At 37.6% G+C, this 18965-nt stretch overlaps 1 protein-coding gene and 1 non-coding gene across 2 annotated transcripts in view; both read right to left on the bottom strand.

Annotated features, from left to right (window-relative positions):
- MALRD1 (MAM and LDL receptor class A domain containing 1) overlaps window positions 1-18965 on the bottom strand; it is a 590849-nt gene that overhangs the window by 520261 nt on the left and 51623 nt on the right. The window contains exons 10-11 of the mRNA XM_068987706.1: window positions 17795-18002; window positions 3629-3775 (exon numbers count right to left, since the gene is read on the bottom strand). Of these exons, the coding sequence (XP_068843807.1) occupies window positions 3629-3775; window positions 17795-18002 (355 nt within the window). The remainder of the gene's footprint in view (window positions 1-3628; window positions 3776-17794; window positions 18003-18965) is intronic.
- On the bottom strand, window positions 12092-12198 carry LOC138091947 (U6 spliceosomal RNA). The gene has a single exon (XR_011145973.1). It is a non-coding gene; the product is annotated as a U6 spliceosomal RNA (small nuclear RNA).

Here is an 18965-nt window from a genome sequence, read left to right as displayed (position 1 = left end):
GGGGGAGCCTGGTGGGCTGCCGAATATGGGGTCACACAGAGTTGGACATGACTGAAGTGACTTAGCAGCAGCAGCAAGGTAAATTCGAACAGCGAAATACTTCTAGGTTATTTTATTTATTTTAGCAATAAGACACTGAATATAGAATGATAAGAAATATTCTACTCACAGTTAACAATGATAATACAAGATACGTAGGAATAAATTTAACAAGAAAAGGACAGGACTTGTATGAAGAACATCATAAAACTCCATGAAAAACTATAAGACTTCTGATTAAGTGAAAACAGATAACATTTTTTAGATGAAAAGATAATATTATGAAAATATTACATTAGTGAAAACTGATGTGGAAGCTAAATGCCATCTAGAGAACGTTTTAACCAGATGCTTGAAAAACAGACAGTGCTGACAAAATTTATATATGCAGGTAGAGCCTAAAGAGAAGGAACTCTGACCCCAGGCCCATATACTTCCAGGAAAATATCTCTGGATTTATTTTCTTACAAGCCTACACCACAGAATGCTCTGAGTTAAGAGACCTATGGAATTATAGCATACCAAAGAGACTATTCCTGTTCATCTTAACTGTTCATCGTAAAACTATTCTTGTAAAACTCTTGTAACCCCAGAGGGGCTAGCTGACCAGCACAGTATAAAAATAAAGAATGGAGGGGTCAGCCTCCCCAGGCTACACTGTACAGGCCAGCCTCAACCTCACCTTTTGCAAAGGATGCACCCACTTTAATGCAATATGGCCTAGAAAGGATTCCTTAGACGCTGTGAGAACATTAGAAAATAAACCTTATAATGAATTTAGGTAAAAATATCACGAATATACCATTATGCAGGAAGAAATCATAAATAAAACCAGTCAAAAGAAGTTTGTGTCAGGAATACAAGGGTGGTTTAATATTTGAAAAAATCATTCTTTTTATTATAAACAAAAAAAGATAATATCACAATGATGATTATCACAATATGTTCTGAAAAGCATACACCCAGTTTTAACAGATTAATTTATATATATACATATACATACACATACACATAAACTTTAACACTACAAATAGAAACATCTTTATCTGATACAAAACAACCTTTAAGTAACTATCGTATCCAAGGCTGAATTATTGACAGTTTTTCCCCTCAAGAGGAATAAGACAAGTACAGCAGCTATCACCAGCTCTAGTCAACATTTTTCCAGAGGTCCTTGTCAGAGCAATAAAACTGAAGATAGAGAGTTTAAGATTTAGAAAGAAGGAAATAAAATTGTCAATCTTTGAAGACAAAATAATTATGAGCCCATAATTTATAAATTCTTAACTATAATTTTAAAATAAGCAAGGTCATTGACCACAAGGTCAGTATTATAAAATATAACTACATTTATATATACAGCAATGACTCCAAAAATTAAGTTTTTAAAATGAGACATTTACAATAGCTGCAAAAATTTTAAAAACCTAAGGAAATATTAGCAAACTATTTTTAAAATCTATACACTGAAGCTTCAAATGTAGAGAAATTAAAGATCTAAATAAATGGAAAAAATTAGAAACATTTGAAAAAGATCATCTTTCCATGAAATACAAATCAAGGTTACATATGAGAAATCATTTTTTACACATAAATTTTTTTTTAATTACAAGAATAGCATGTCTATTGATGGTGGACAAATAGAAAACAGTACTCCTTTTGCTGCTGGAATTTTAAGTATTAAAATTTTGAAAGAAAGCACATTTCTGTAAAAAAATAGGAGTATCACTGTTAGTTATTTACTGCATAGAATTAAAGATCCCCATATAAGAAAATGCATACCAGTATAGATTTTGCAGCATTGTCATAATATTTTTATCCAATAAGAGGATGGCTAGATATATTACAGCATGCCCAGACCAAATAAATTAAGCAAATTAACAAAAGGAATTAGGCTTTTTTCTGTTTTAAGGCAAGGTTGAATATCAGGCATCAGATTTAGTCTTCTATCTCACACTAGCAAAGAAATCAAAACAATATATATTATATAATGGTTTTCAAATGTAGGACAATGGAAATATAGAATCACAATGATCTCTGAGAGAGGAAACGAACGAAGAGGCACAATTTTCCCAGCTTGCTACCTAAACCCAGTTTCCAACTGCCAATCAGGGAGGAGGAAGCCAGCAGTGTGGTGGTCTTCTCAAGTTGAAAAGACTGCAGTTTGGGGAAACACAAGTGGCCATAGTTCATGAAGCAGAGTTCCAGGAAAAGGAGAGCTGCAGAGAGTGGACTCCGGAGATCTCCAGAGAGTTCCCTCCAAATCTCCACCTGAGTACTGAGCAGGGCATGGGCATAAGGTAAACACCTGAGGCTGGAGGAAAACCTTCTAAAAGGAGCAGCTGAAACACTGCCCCAAGGTCATAAAGGACCAGAAACAGTAGGGTCTTTTTACTAACCAGAGTGGAAACATTAATTATACATAGGAAGTGGACAGAGGGCTCAACTCTAATGAAAATTTATGTCCAGACAAAATCCGTAGGCAAATTATATGCTCATAATCACCAAAATGTAGTAACAACTCAAATATCTTTCTACTGGTATACACCCAGGTCTAATATATGGTATGTACTCAACTGGTTTAAGAAAACATTATATAAGCTTGGAGGAAATGTACTAGTAATAAATGTAGTTTCAATAATTAATAGTCTCCTTCCTATTTTAAACTTTAAATTTAATCCAATCTGCCACAGACTCTGAAGGGAAAAATAAGACTACTGTTAAATAATAAGCTGAGTTAATAGTTTTAGACAACAGATGGAATGAAGAGCTAGTCTCCCTCTCTGTCCCCGAACATCCTCCCCCACTAACCCCAATTTCCAATGGCTAAAAACACAGTCAACACTATTAGTTCTGCTATACTTCTTTGCAAATCTCAAAGGAGAAAGAGATATGATGTCTAGTGGAGGTTATGCAAGCTTAAAGAGGATCTATGGCACAGCTGTGTTATTATAAAGTTAGTATGAAACTAATGTACCTTTGCAATTCATCAAACAAAACAAAAACAGAACAAAACCCTTCTCTTTTCCTTGGAGTTTTACAACCCTTCAGTTGAATGCTATATAGTTATGGTTGCTCTATTTTAAGGGGATATGTAAAAACTGTACTGCTGGTTAAAATAAAAGGATATATGGGGAAGAAGTAAGACTGTTACAAAGAAGCTTTAAGAGTGATTAAGTTGTATTAGAGTATCTGCAATTTATTTTCGAGCTAGTGCTAAATCTCTGTTCTCTTTTCCTAGAAAAAGGATTGAACTATTCTGTTTTGCAAAACTTGGATTGCTCCAAAAAGAAGGCAAGCCTACTGTACATGATTCATGACAGTGAGAGAAAATTATCAGAAGACTTTTCCCCTCGTCATGCCTTCAATCCCACCTTTTAAAAGGTGTAACAAAATGTTTTGTTATTAAATTAATGCTCCTTTCAGGAAACTCAACCATAAATAATGAAGTTGATTAGAAGCAATGAAAGCAAGACAAACCCGAGTTCCACTTATACAGTCTACGGTGGGAAGTGAAAATGCACAGAATCATCATTTCACAACAGGGAGAAAAAAAAAATTTTTTTAAGAAAAGAGGAAAATATCCTACCATGATTTGTGTTTGTTGGGTGCTCAGCATCAGGAAGGTGGTGGTCTGCACTGGGCAATACTTTCACGAATTCCCAGTGTGAATCTTCTGTGAGAAATGGCTCCCAGCCGCAGAAACCAGACTCAAAGTCACACCTGAGATGACTGGCTGTTATGGAGAGAAAGGAAAACAAGTGAGAAGAATAAAGGGGAAGCAAGCAGGGAAACATTGACCCTAGCATAGCCAATCAACTGAGGTGGTCAGAACCACCACTCTACTTTGTAAAGAATGCCTTCTGATCATCAGAGTCTTTTCGATTTTTCCAGCCTCACTAAGTTCTCCACGTGCTGCGTGAAGCACCATCCTTCTCCACTCGTCTATCTACACCTGGCACATTTCTTCCTGGTTGGCCATCTCTATTGCATTTAATAACACAAGGTAAAACTCTGCAGCTTTTCAGAGTAACCAATTCAACTGCCAAGATGAAAAAGATTCACCTGCTGGGAGGGTTAAAAGGATGGAATTTAAATTAATTCTGGACACCTGAAGAGCCTGAGGTCAGCACCTTAGAATTCAATATATTATGTTAGTTTAACAGTTTCTCTGAAAAAAAAGAAAAGAAAAAATTCCCCAGCCACTTTGGATTGCAGGTTAATTAGATATTTTTGAACTTCGCTTTTTTCCTTCCTCTTAATACACAACTACAAAGTTGAAAAATACTTAAGTTCCGACATTTATCACAAGATAATGAGTTCTAGAGAAAGTCAGGATTTAGAGTAAGCTTCCTAAACACTATTCACAGCTTTGTCACTAAATTTGTGAGGGAAAAAAATAGCAAGTTTCAGTGGACTGGGTAGTACACTAGAAATTCTAACACCTTGATTTGTGCTTTCAAGAAATTATAAAGCTTCCTTATCCTAAAATAAGAATTATAGTATCAGCCTATATTAGATAGTGGTTTGGGGGGAAATTCTGTGCAATTAATTTAAAACATATTTGCAAGTATTCCTCTTTATGCAGAGGCATTTTCATAACAGAAAGAAGGATAAAATAATTCTTGGTCTTGGTCTTGGTCAGAAAACACCTAAAGTTTTAACAACTCCCCCAGATCACAATTCTACGATCTTTAATAAAATAATAATAGATGTATTCCCACTGAGCTCCAAGTATGTGCCAAGTATTTTGCTTATATTACCATCTGTGTTCACAAACACCCTACAAAGCAACTATAATTAATAGAATATCCAGACTGAGTTGTCTGATACCAAAGGTTATACTTTGAAGCCTCTCTACACCAGGGACTTTGCCTCAATATTTAAAAGACTGCATCACTTCTTGCTCTTAACTGTCATGTTCAATTTTTAAAAATATGATCAATTTTACCAGTATATTGAATAGACTCACTATATATTAATAATCAAAGGATATTCAAATTTCTATAAAAATGGATGCCTGGGTCATGACCAGATATTTTATTACTAATATGTCAACTCTTAGAACACTAAAGGATACTTTGCAAATAAGGCCACAAATTTTCTCTCCATGTAAATTCAATGCTTAGTTCTTAGAACTATGCTTGTTTAGATAGTCATATAATGGGTACATAACGAAAGATTTTTCTCTACAAGCAAATATTATTTCCCCTTTAATGTACTCTCCAAAAATAAAAACAAGCAAATTAACTACCATGTAATAATGGGAAAATGTTGCTCATAACCTAACGGTGAGGAAATGCTGTTCACCCACATAGTACTTAACTGGAAATCTATAGCTTCTGGATGTTTTTCTTTTCTCAGCTCTGGTTACAGTGTTGCTGGAATTACTGCTATTGATAGCCAGTTATTGCTCCAAGCAGAGCGTCTTCAGTTTTTTGACAGTGTTAAGAACTTATGACCTAATTGTGACTGTCTCCCCCAGCATCCAGAAAATCTTCTGATCTAGTTCTTTGGTCTTCTGTGAACTTCACCACCTGCCAAGCCACCTCCCAGCTCTTCTCAGTCAGAAGAATATACAAATAGACAAGGTTTAAATACATACTTTATCTCCAAAATGTGTTAAGTTCCCAATTCTTGATTGTCAACTTGGTCAAGGAATCCCTCCTCCCCCAACCTCAGGCACCCCCATCTGGGTTGGCCCAGAAATGTCCCAGTTTATACCCATTGTCCAAGGATAATAATTACTATCTCTCCTCTTTCCTCTCAAGTGCCCTGTTTGGGCAATATATTCAATATAGCCCTATTGGAACAACAAATTACAGGTTAATACACAAAGGAAGCAGGCAAGACCATGCAGAGAACAATTACTGTTATATGCAACGGTATGAAATGGCTATAATACCACTGACTGTGGAAATGGAAAGTACAAAATGACCCAAACATCACCGGCTCTTCGACAGATGTCTCACACCTGTGCCTGCTTCACTCCACTGCAAAAGCCGTAAAGAAGATTTCAAGACAAAATAGATTGCATTCATGTTGAAATTCAGCTTTAGAAGAAAAGTTTTAACCATTTCTTTCATTATCTGGATGTTTTATCAGTTAAAATCTTGCGCGTTCCACAAAACCCAAAACACTGTCTTTTGAAAAATAAAAATTAATTTTTAAAGTCCATCACCATAAAGATATATGAAACCAAAATGATGCAAAGTGAAAGTCGCTCAGTCATGTCTGACTCCTTGCCATGGACTATTCTCCAGGCCAGAATACTGGAGTGGGCAGTCTTTCCCTTCTCCAGGGGATCTTCCCAACCCAGGGAATGAACCCAGGTCTCCTGCATTGCAGGCAGATTCCTTACCAGCTGAAGCACTGGAAAAGCCCAAGAATACTAGAGTGGGTAGCCTATCCTTTCTTCAGAGGATCTTCCTGACCCAGGAAACTAACTGGAGTCTCTTGCATCACAAGCGGATTCTTTACCAGCTGAGCTACCAGGGAAGCAATAACCTCTATAAAATGATGCAATCATCTCTATAAGGATCTTAGTGAATTGCTCAGCTGTTTGTTTGTGTTTTTTTTTTCAAACCAATGACAGTCACTCCAGTACATGTCAAAGGACTTTCTTAAAGCTAAATATTCTAGAACTTAACTGGACTATAAAATATAAGTCAAATTCCAGTCACCAAAGCCGAAGTTCTTCCATTATTATTTCCCCTACGTAATTCCAAACATTTAAGGTAAAGTTATTATCTGAAGTAAAACCAGGAGGGCCAAATACATGCAGGCAGTTAATAAATGCCTTATGATACCACCATGTGTTAAATGTTAAATATTTATAAAATCTAAAAATTTAACTATTCATATTATACACAAACTGTATTCATACAAGTAGTGATTTGGATTATCTGGTTGCTTTTACTTAAATTTCTGTGACTGCAGAATACATATAGCCATCTCTAATCACAGGATGAGATATGCCACAGTTCATAATTTCAGTGAAATTTCACTGAGTTCATCAGTTAGAGTAATATTTTTAAATTATGACAAAGCTTTCTCTTGCATATTTAACCACTGAAGCACACTGGCAAGAGAAAAAGAATTTCACTGTGGCAGCTGAAGAAAATTCTGGATCATGAAAATTAAAATATTTATGAACTCCCTGGTTCAGAAGTCAGTCCGTCAGTTCTCTATTGTATAAGAAAACAAGTCTGTGTGGGAATTATACATTCATTAAGCAGATACCAGATTTTAATACAATTATACTAACAAAAATATTTTATTGAGAACCCACAAAATCTTTTCTCCACTAAGTGTACATATATGTCCCTTACCCAGGAGGTTATTTTACTATTCAACATTTTTTTTCAAAATATGGAAAGCATTCAGGCACAGTATCACATTGAAAATTAAACATCTTGCACCAGATTCTTGGTTTAAGTCTCTTTCACTTGAATATTGTACCTTCTTCTTTGAAGTGTCACAGTTTCTATTCGCATTTTAAATGCTCTGAAACATTCCTATTTTTTCATTCAATTAAAAGAGTTTTCCCATGGAATTTTCCAAACTGCTTTAATTTAAACACTGATCTGTCCATCCTTCCGTCCTTGTTGACACACAGTCTTTCTGCATAAACTATATATATTTTTTCAACATTTTATTGTGGTAAAATATACTTATATGGGCTTCCTTTGTAGTTCAGTTGGTAAATAATCTGCCTACAATGCAGGAAACCCAGGTTTGATTCCTGGGTCAGGAAGATTCCCCTGGAGAAGGAAATGGCAACCCACTCCGTTATTCCTGCCTGGACAACCCCATGGACAGAGGAGCCTGGTGGGCTATAGTCCATGGGGTTGCAAGAGTCAAACACGACTTAGTGACTAAACCACCACCACACTTATTATAAAATTTACCTTTTTGACCATTTTTAAGTGTTCAGTTGAGTGGCACTAAGCACCTTTACACAGTTGTACAATCGTCACCATCATGTGTCTCCAGAAGTTTCCCATAATCCCAAAGCCAAACTCCATACCCATTAAACATTCTCATTTTTCGCTTCCCTTCAACCTCTGGCAATCACCATTCTGCTTCCTGTTTTGAGTCTTCTAGGTAAGTAGACAATGGCACCCCACTCCAGTACTCTTGCCTGGAAAATCCTATGGACAGAGGAGCCTGGTAGGCTGCAGTCCATGGGGTCGCTAAGAGTGGGACACAACTGAGTGACTTCACTTTCACTTTTCACTGTCATGCACTGGAGAAGGAAATGGCAACCCACTCCAGTGTTCTTGCCTGGAGAATCCCAGGGACGGGGGAGCCTGGAGGGCTGCCATCTCTGGGGTCGCACTGAGTCGGACACGAATGAAGTGACTTAGCAGCAGGTAAGTAGAATTATACAATGTTTGTCCTGCTGTGACCTGCATATTTCACTTAGCATAATGTCTTCAAGATTTAGCCACATTGTAGCATATGTTGGAAAATTAGGTATATTTTATATGTTAGTTCTGCTAGCCAATGTATACATTTAGACCATGTATGCATATACGAGTGTATACCTGGTATATGTTACAGCTTATTAGAAATGTTGTAAAAAAAATATATAGCATTAGTATTTTATTCTTTTTTTTTAAACTGGCAATTCGATTCTTACATGATAGTATACATGTTACAATGCCATTCTCCCAAATCATCCCACCCTCTCCCTCTCCCTCTGAGTCCAAACGTCTGTTATACACATCTGTGTCTTTTTTACTGTCTTGCATACAGGGTCATCATTGCCATCTTTCTAAATTCCATATATATGTGTTAGTATACTGTATTGGTGTTTTTCTTTCTGGCTTACTTCACTCTGTATAATTGGCTCCAGTTTCATCCATCTCATCAGAACTGATTCAAATGAATTCTTTTTAACGGCTGAGTAATACTCCATTGTGTATATGTACCACTACTTTCTTATCCATTCATCTGCTGATGAACATCTAGGTTGTTTCCATGTCCTGGCTATTATAAACAGTGCTGCGATGAACATTGGGGTACATGTGTCTCTTTCAATTCTGGTTTCCTCAGTGTGTATGCCCAGCAGTGGGATTGCTGGGTCATAAGGTAGTTCTATTTGCAAATTTTTAAGGAATCTCCACACTGTTCTCCAAAGTGGCTGTACTAGTTTGCATTCCCACCAACAGTGTAGGAGGGTTCCCTTTTCTCCACACCCTCTCTAGCATTTATTGCTTGCAGATTTTTGGATCGCAGCCATTCTGACTGGTAGGAAGTGGTACCTCATTGTGGTTTTGATTTACATTTCTCTAATAATGAGTGATGTTGAGCATCTTTTCATGTGTTTGTTAGCCATCCGTATGTCTTCTTCGGAGAAATGTCTATTTAGTTATTCGGCCCATTTTTTGATTGGGTCATTTATTTTTCTGGAATTGAGCTGCATAAGTTGCTTGTATATTTTTGAGATTAGTTGCTTGTCAGTTGCTTCATTTGCTATTATTTTCTCCCATTCAGAAGGCTGTCTTTTCACCTTGCTTATATTTTCCTTTGTTGTACAGAAGCTTTTAATTTTAGTTAGATCCCATTTGTTTATTTTTGCTTTTATTTCCAGTATTCTGGGAGGTGGATCATAGAGGATCCTGCTGTGATTTATGTCGGAGAGTGTTTTGCCTATGTTCTCCTCTAGGAGTTTTATAGTTTCTGGTCTTACGTTTAGATCTTTAATCCATTTTGAGTTTATTTTTGTGTGCAGTGTTAGAAAGTGATCTAGTTTCATTCTTTTACAAGTGGTTGACCAGTTTTCCCAGCACCACTTGTTAAAGAGATTGTCTTTACTCCATTGTATATTCTTGCCTCCTTTGTCAAAGATAAGGTGTCCATATGTGTGTGGATTTATCTCTGGGCTTTCTATTTTGTTCCATTGATCTATATGTCTGTCTTTGTGCCAGTACCATACTGTCTTGATGACTGTGGCTTTGTAGTAGAGCCTGAAGTCAGGCAAGCTGATGCCTCCAGTTCCATTCTTCTTTCTCAAGATTGCTTTGGCTATTCGAGGTTTTTTGTATTTCCATACAAATCTTGAAATTATTTGTTCTAGTTCTGTGAAAAATATGGCTGGTAGCTTGATAGGGATTTCATTGAATTTGTAAATTGCTTTGGGTAGTATACTCATTTTCACGATATTGATTCTTCCGATCCATGAACATGGTATATTTCTCCATCTATTAGTGTCCTCTTTGATTTCTTTCATCAGTGTTTTATAGTTTTCTATATATAGATCTTTAGTTTCTTTAGGTAGATATATTCCTAAGTATTTTATTCTTTTCATTGCAATGGTGAATGGAATTGTTTCCTTAATTTCTTTTTCTACTTTCTCATTATTAGTGTATAGGAATGCAAGGGATTTCTTTTTTTTTTTTTTCCTTTTTTTTTTTTTTATTAAATTTTAAAATCTTTAATTCTTACATGTGTTCCCAAACATGAAACCCCCTCCCACCTCCCTCCCCATAACATCTCTGTGGGTGATCCCCATGCACCAGCCCCAAGCATGCTGTATCCTGCGTCAGACATAGACTGGCGATTCAATTCTTACATGATAGTATACATGATAGAATGCCATTCTCCCAAATCATCCCGCCCTCTCCCTCTCTCTCTGAGTCCAAAAGTCCGTTATACACAGCTGTGTCTTTTTTCCTGTCTTGCATACAGGGTCGTCATTGCCATCTTTCTAAATTCCATATATATGTGTTAGTATACTGTATTGGTGTTTTTCTGTGTGTTGATTTTATATCCTGCAACTTTACTATATTCATTGATTAGCTCTAGTAATTTTCTGGTGGAGTCTTTAGGGTTTTCTATGTAGAGGATCATGTCATCTGCAAACAGTGAAAGTTTTACTTCTTCTTTTCCAATTTGGGTTCCTTTTATTTCTTTTTCTGCTCTGATTGCTGTGGCCAAAACTTCTAGAACTATGTTGAATAGTGGGGTGAAAGTGGGCACCCTTGTCTTGTTCCTGACTTTAGGGGAAATGCTTTCAATTTTTCACCATTGAGGATAATGTTTGCTGTGGGTTTGTCATATATAGCTTTTATTATGTTGAGGTATGTTCCTTCTATTCCTGCTTTCTGGAGAGTTTTTATCATAAATGTATGTTTTGTCAAATGTAATTTTGTCAAAGGCCTTCTCTGCATCTATTGAGATAATCATATGGCTTTTATTTTTCAATTTGTTAATGTGGTGGATTACATTGATTGATGTGTGGATATTGAAGAATCCTTGCATCCCTGGGATAAAGCCCACTTGGTCATGGTGTATGATCTTTTTAATGTGTTGTTGGATTCTGATTGCTAGAATTTTGTTGAGGATTTTTGCATCTATGTTCATCAGTGATATTGGCCTGCAGTTTTCTTTTTTTGTAGTATCTTTGTCAGGTTTTGGTATTAGGGTGATGGTGGCCTCATAGAATGAGTTTGGAAGTTTACCTTCCTCTGCAATTTTCTGGAAGAGTTTGAGTAGGATAGGTGTTAGCTCTTCTCAACATTTTTGGTAGAATTCAGCTGTGAAGCCGTCTGGACCTGGGCTTTTGTTTGCTGGAAGATTTCTGATTACAGTTTCAATTTCCATGCTTGTGATGGGTCTGTTAAGATTTTCTATTTCTTCCTGGTTCAGTTTTGGAAAATTGTACTTTTCTAAGAATTTGTCCATTTCTTCCACGTTGTCCATTTTATTGGCATATAACTGCTGATAGTAGTCTCTTATGATCCTTTGTATTTCTGTGTTGTCTGTTGTGATCTCTCCATTTTCATTTCTAATTTTATTGATTTGCTTTTTCTCTCTTTGCTTCTTGATGAGTCTGGCTAATGGTTTGTCAATTTTATTTGTCCTTTCAAAGAACCAGCTTTTGGCCTTGTTGATTTTTGCTATGGTCTCTTTTGTTTCTTTTGCATTTATTTCTGCCCTAATTTTTAAGATTTCTTTCCTTCTACTAACTCTGGGGTTCTCCAATTCTTCATTTTCTAGTTGCTTTAGGTGTAGAGTTAGGTTATTTATTTGACTTTTTTCTTGTAAAAATATGGAACGCTTCACAAATTTGCGTGTCATCCATGCGCAGGGGCCATGCTAATCTTCTCTGTATCCTTCCAATTTTAGTATATGTACTGCCGAAGTGAGCACTAGTATTTTATTCTTAAATGTCCCTGTTTTATACAGGATCATATTAATAACCATCAAAAATCTACAGTTTGGAACTGTGCAGTATTTGCCTTTCTGTGACTGGCTTATTTCACTTAGAATAATGATTCCACTTGTGTGAGGTATTGAAAACCCTGGAAAGTATATGCTGTTCAGTTGATACAAATTTTGGTTATGCAAAGTACTGTCTATAGTCAATGATACTGTATTATACACTTTGCTAATTGTTTTGCAATACTTAATACTTGTAAAAAAAAATACAACGTTTTGTGTAGTATTTTGAAATGGGAGAGGCAGAAAGGAGAAGGAACATTAAAAAAGGCTCACTTGTCTGCTCCACGAGCACCCGTCCTCTGAACCGTCTTTCGTGTCCATTTAAAGGACGTATTTTAAGCTGAAAGTGCTGTGGGGACAGGCACTTGCCTGTGCATCTCCAACACCAATCTTGAGCCTTTAAGAGTGGACAGTGGCGAAGTTTTACTGGGCAAGAGCATCTAGGCTATTTGGAACTTTGACAGGTGATATTCTCCTCTAGGAAATGTTAGAGGACTTCGGACAAGTTCTAGGAAACTGCTTGCAGTAAACCACGCACCGGCACTTCCCCATCCTTGCAGAGCTTGCAGTCCTGCTCCTGCTCTGAGGACTGGAAAGGCCTGCGCTCCTCGCTGCTGAAGGTTTTTTGACCACCACCTCTCTCCTCAAGGCTGATTCCCCCTCGGGCACAGCGTCCGGGCTTCCCGCCTCCAGCGGCTGCTCGGGGCTCCATGTGCTCCCCTCCCTGAACCTTCCGCGGCTCACCGGCACCGTGGCCTGGGCCACGTCCTCCCGCAGGGACCACTGCCATTTGGGCACCTTCCCCGGCAACACCTCTCCTGCCCCGGAGTGTCAGAGGTGGTGGCCCCCTTTTCCCTCCGGCACCCCACCTCCTCTCGACAGGTCTCTTCCATGAAGGAGGAGCCGCGACGAAGGTGAGGACTCCACAGGAGCGCCTGGGTCCCGGGGCGCCGTCACATGGGGATGCCTTGCTAAGGGGAGGCCCCGGACCTGGGTGACCTACGGCGATGGCCAAGAGGCCAGTGCCTTTGCCCTCAGGACCAAGATCGCTAGGGCAGCGGGTCGTGGGTCCTGCGGCGCCCCTTTCAACATCCGAATGAACGCCGCACCAAGACATTGCGGCGCGGGTTCACCTGCAAGGGCCGGTCATGGAGGCTGCTAGACCCAGGCAGGGGTTCACCTGCAGCAGGTGGACCCTGAACCGTTCCGCTGCTGGGAAATGTTGACACTAGGTGGCCCTTAACTGACCTGAGCCAGAGAAAAACCAGGAGGCAGCGGAGGAGGAAGAGGGGGGTGCGGGGGGTGCGGCGGGCGCAGCCTCAGGTACCGCCAGCTGCCCCTCCCCAGCCTCGCCCCTTCGCCTCTGCTGCCTGCAGACAGCAGCAGGTACCCTCCAGCACCTAGGCCTCCAGGGCGCCTGTATGTGCGGCCCCTCCCGGTTAGGAAGATAAATCTTGGGACAAGTGTTTTGGCTACAAAAATGTGGGGGTGGGGGCAGGGAAGGACAAAGAAAACTTGGGGGGTGAAGGATGCGGCACAGGTTTCACAAATGTATGCATATATCCAAAGTAACCCAACTGTATACATTCGTTTTGTGCAGTTCTTGTACATCAATACATCTTAATAGCACTATTTTAAAACTCTGTTGTTAGGAATTATAATGATGCCCTTAGGTATTAATGAAGTACTGGGAGTTTTGGTTTCTATCATGAAAGGCCTCCAATTTGCCTTTTAAAACTGTTTTCTCTTACAGTTTTCTCTCCACCTGTTTTCTCTTTTCAGAAAGTGTTTCCGGCCTCCATTTTGGAAGCCTTTTAGGCACGGTGGTTCTCAAATTTTAAAACATGCAGGTGAATCATCTGGGGCACTATTAAAATGCAGTGGAGAAGGAAATGGCAACCCATTCCAGTACCCTTGCCTGGAAAATTCCATGTACGGAGGAACTTCAGAGGCTACAGTCCATGGGGTCGCAAAGAGACAGACACGACTGAGAGACTTCTATGGGAATTAAAATGCAAGTTTGGGTTCTGTAAGACTGGGTTGTATCCCAAAGTTCTACATTTCCAAGGAACTCGCAGATGCTGCTGCTGAGACTACTAAGTCAATCAAGTAACACTAATGATAGGAACAGCAGAACCCATTTTTCCTTTACCATTAGCTACTTTTGAAAAGGTACTGGGCTAGAGGCTCAATCAACTACATTTGTTAAAATGGTATAAAAGTAAGAGGAACTTGGTAAAGAAAGTTTGGTAAACTTTCTTGGTAAACCTGGTAAAGAATGTTTACCTGAGTAAACATGCATTTTGTGAAAATCACGCTGACCACAGATATCAACTAATAATATTCATGAGTTAATATTTACTTAGCCTCTGGAATACAGTAAAAAAATCTGATGTATTCAAGCTGTATATATCAGTTCAGTTCACAGCTGTAACTATCAGTTCAGTTGCTCAGCAGTGTCTGACTCTGTAACCGCATGGACTGCAGCATGCCATAATTCCCTGTCCATCACCAACACTCAGAGTGTGCTCAAACTCATGTCCATCAAGCCAGTGATGTCATCCAACCATTTCATCCTCAGTCGACCCCTTCTCCTCCAACCTTCAATCTTTCCCAGAATCAGGGTCTTTTCCAATGAGTCAGTTATTCACATCAGGTGGCCAAAGTCTTGGAACTTCAGCTTCAGCATCAGTCCTTCCAATGAATACTCAGGATTAATTTCCTTTACAATTGACTGGTTGGATCTCCTTGCAGTCCAAGGGACTCTCAAGAGTGGCTCCAACACGACAGTTCAAAAGCATCAGTTCTTCAGTGCTCAGCTTTCTTCATGGCCCAACTCTCACATCCATACATGACTACTGGAAAAACCATATCTTTGAATAGATGGACCTTTGTTGGCAAAGTAATGTCTCTGCTTTTTAATATGTTGTCTAGGTTGGTCATAACTTTTCTTCCAAGCAGCAAGTGTCTCTTAATTTCATGGCTGCAGTCACCATCTGCAGTGATTTTGGAGCCCCCCAAAATAAAGTCTCTCACTGTTTCCATTGTTTCCCCGTCTATTTGCCATGAAGTGATGGGACCAGATGCCTTGATCTTAGTTTTCTGAATGTTGAGCTTTAAGCCAACTTTTTCACTTTCCTCTTTTACTTTCATCAAGAGTCTCTTTAGTTCTTTTTTGCTTTCTGCCATAAGGGTGGTGTTATCTGCATATCTGAGCTTGTTGATATTTCTCCCGGCAATATGAGCTATACTAATCTAGAGATTCATCCTATGCTGACAGTTTTTAAAAAGATATAAAAACATTTTTCTTGAGTTTTATGGACCTGAAAATTCTATTTATAAAAAAAGATTTGTATAACGAATTCAAATTTAGAAAATACAAACTCAAAGTATGTTGTAAAATGTTTGAGACCGGCTTAAAATGTCAAAGGAAAGCCTCTTATTTTGCAATAATATATGTATGCATGTGTTTATATACTTTATATAGGGGATATGACATAAGCCATATAGGGGATAAGCCATGTTACATACTACAAAACATATATATATACACTTTGATATCGACATGATTATTTCATGTACTTATTTGTATAATCATTTTTGCTTGGAGAAACTTATTTATATAGTAATGGAATTGTTAGAATTGATACAGTGCTACACTATTTTATGCACTATAGTATTTGACATGTTTTGCATATTACACATGGGTTGTACATGTTAAATACTTCAGTGCAGAAAACAGTGTAACATTATAACATTTATATAGAGTCTAGTAATTCCATTACTATACAATAATTTCCTCCAAGCAAAAATGATTATACAAATATGTACATGAAATACTCATGCTGACACCAAACTATATGGATGTTTTGTAATATGTAACATGGCTACCTTTTTATGTCATATCTCCTATATAAAGTTGATCTAAATCAAGCAAGCGTGCCAGGTGTTCTTTGACTATTTGACTATATGAGCTTACATTATTTGGAAAATTTAGCTGACTATGAAGTAAAACTACTTTTTGATAAGGACAGGGATCTGTCCCTGAATTCACACAAAGGAAAGAGCAAAATGGTATCAAGATATAATCTATGCGGAAAACACCAGATAAGTAGTCAATAAAACTTCCAATAAAGAGATATGGGAAAGTATGTCCACAATCAAATGCTAAAGTATCTACTAATATTCTAGATGAAATTCGATGAAGAAAACCACTTAAAAGGATAGCATAAAGAATCCTTGAATTGTGGGGAAAGAAAGAAGAAAAGCTATTAAGTTTCAATATGTGGAATTGAAAAGACAAGAAATATATTTACTCTCAATTATTGAAATTGAGAATAATACAAACCATTAGAAAGGTGAATATGTCACAAGAAATGAACCAAATTGTCTGTAAAAAAAAGCTTTTTAATGAAGCAAAAAGAGGAAAGTGACAGTCACATTAGAGAAAATGAAATGCCTCATTTCTAATGAAAAAAAAAGGGCACAAAAAAAAATCCATGGAGATCATATTGGTAAGGAGATTATTTTACTTAAATTTATGGTTAAAACCAAGTGTCTTGGGAATAGACTGAATTGCTATTTACAAAGAGGCAGAGTTTCTTCCTTGCTTTCTCTTCTCTTTTCTACATCTTTGTCCATTAATCTCAGTAAAATTCTTACTTACCAATCAGCAGAAGCATATTGTAAAAGCTTTTCATTAAAAAGGTGATTTCATCTTGTTATAACATTTTTCTGTTGCTTGATAACATATATCACTAAAATAAAGCACTTCAGCAAAAATAAATGTAAAATTTTTAATAATTAAGAAACCCTCCTATTTGTGATATAGAAATTGGATGCATTTAGTTGTATTCATTGTTTCTAAAAAGACATGTATTTTAGTTGCTAAGTTACTTCATATGAATGGAAACCATGATGTAAGTTGTAAATTAAATTATGTTTCCTTTCTGATATAAATAGGTTTGAATAGTAATAGAATTTATCATTACTCTTATCAAAGACTTCATAAAAGATCTGAAATAAAGGAGTTGGGCCTTTTTGCCTAGTCATGAATACCAACCATGGCTGATTTCTACATCATCATGGCTATCTGGAAGGTAATGACAGCCCTCCTTCTCTTTCTCCTCGCCCCACAGCTTTCTGCATAATTGGTCAGAATGGAAAAAAATCTTACATTTAAAACAGGTTATTAACCCATAGTAAATTTGTATTTAAGAGAAGAATACAAATAGGTTCCTTTTCCCATCCATTTTCCTCTTACTCAAAATACACACATCTCACTCGACATCACAACTATTCATTTGTTGAACAAATAGATTCTGAGAGTGAGCAAAAAGCACCAAAACATTAAGTTAGCATAGAGATGTCCACAGGGAATAGTGCTAATGGCATCAAAATGAGAACATACATTCATCTTACTTCATACATACTAACTTCACCTTGCTCAAGATAAAGACTCTTTTAAATTCAACCACTATCATGAATGTGAGCATAGGAGTGAGTCAACCATTAATTTACTTACAGCAAGTTGTCGGGTCCTCATCACTCTTATCAGAACAGTCCTGCCAAGAGTCACAAACCAATTCTCGAGCAATGCACTGGCCACTGGCGCAGGTGAATTCATCTGCAGAGCAAAGTTGTCTGGACTGGGCCTGGGCACAGGCGTAGACCCACAGGTCATCAAGCCCAATAAAACCTTTCTGGCTCAAAATAGTCCCTTCAAAAATAATCTTCAAGGAAGCACAGAGAACAATTTGTGACCTTAAAACCCTCTTCAAAAAGACTCCAAAAATAATACTGGAGATTCAAGAATTATTAAGAAATATGCCTTTTTAAAGATAAAGCAAATACAATTAAGCAGCAAATACAACTAAGAATAAAGTTCCCATTTGATAAGCTTTATTCACACGCATCAGATTGACAGGCACATTAGAGCCACTGAGGTGTCTAAGAAACCACCCATGATCTGATGATCTGATCTGAGAAATCACCCATGATCATGATCCTATTTAATCACCAACAATGTCCCTGACTGCAGACTTACTTGGTCATCATTTTCACAGCCCACCGACTTTAATATTCAAGGAAAAGAATAAATGTTGTTGCTATTTATATAACAAGAGTTATAGATGCACTTGGTTTTTTAACTATTGAAATTAGTTACTATAAGGTAGGAAGTGAAAGGTCAGGCAGATAAAAAGGGATGCAATAGAATAGGAAAACATTTAAAAGAATAAATTTTAAAATCTATTAATTCTTATAAAAGAATTGCTCTAACAATCAAATAAGTGCTAATTAAAGGAAATGAATTCATTTTCTCTAACTGAATTGCAGGCTTTCTAAAGGTATAAACTACTAGCAAGTTGAAACAACCATACATTGCTATTCTAGTGTAAGATAATGTGAAAGTATTAATATCCCTTGAAGTTTTAACAAGAGCAATTATTAGGTAACACCAAGAGTGCAAAAGAAATTAAAAACTGTATAGCAGATGCCTTATTCTCTGCCATCCAATATGGTAGTCACTAGCTGCTGCTGCTGCTGCTAAGTTGCTTCAGTCATGTCCAACTCTGTGCGACCCCATGGACTACAGCCTACTAGGCTCCTCCGTCCATGGGATTTTCCAGGCAAGAGTACTGGAGTGGGTTGCCATTGCCTTCTCCAGTCACTAGCTACATAGGGCTATGTCAATT

This window comes from Capricornis sumatraensis, chromosome 15, assembly GCF_032405125.1.
Source record: "Capricornis sumatraensis isolate serow.1 chromosome 15, serow.2, whole genome shotgun sequence".
NCBI lineage: Eukaryota > Metazoa > Chordata > Mammalia > Artiodactyla > Bovidae > Capricornis > Capricornis sumatraensis.
Note: the sequence above shows the minus strand (reverse complement) of the source record. Positions and strands in the feature narration are given on the sequence as shown.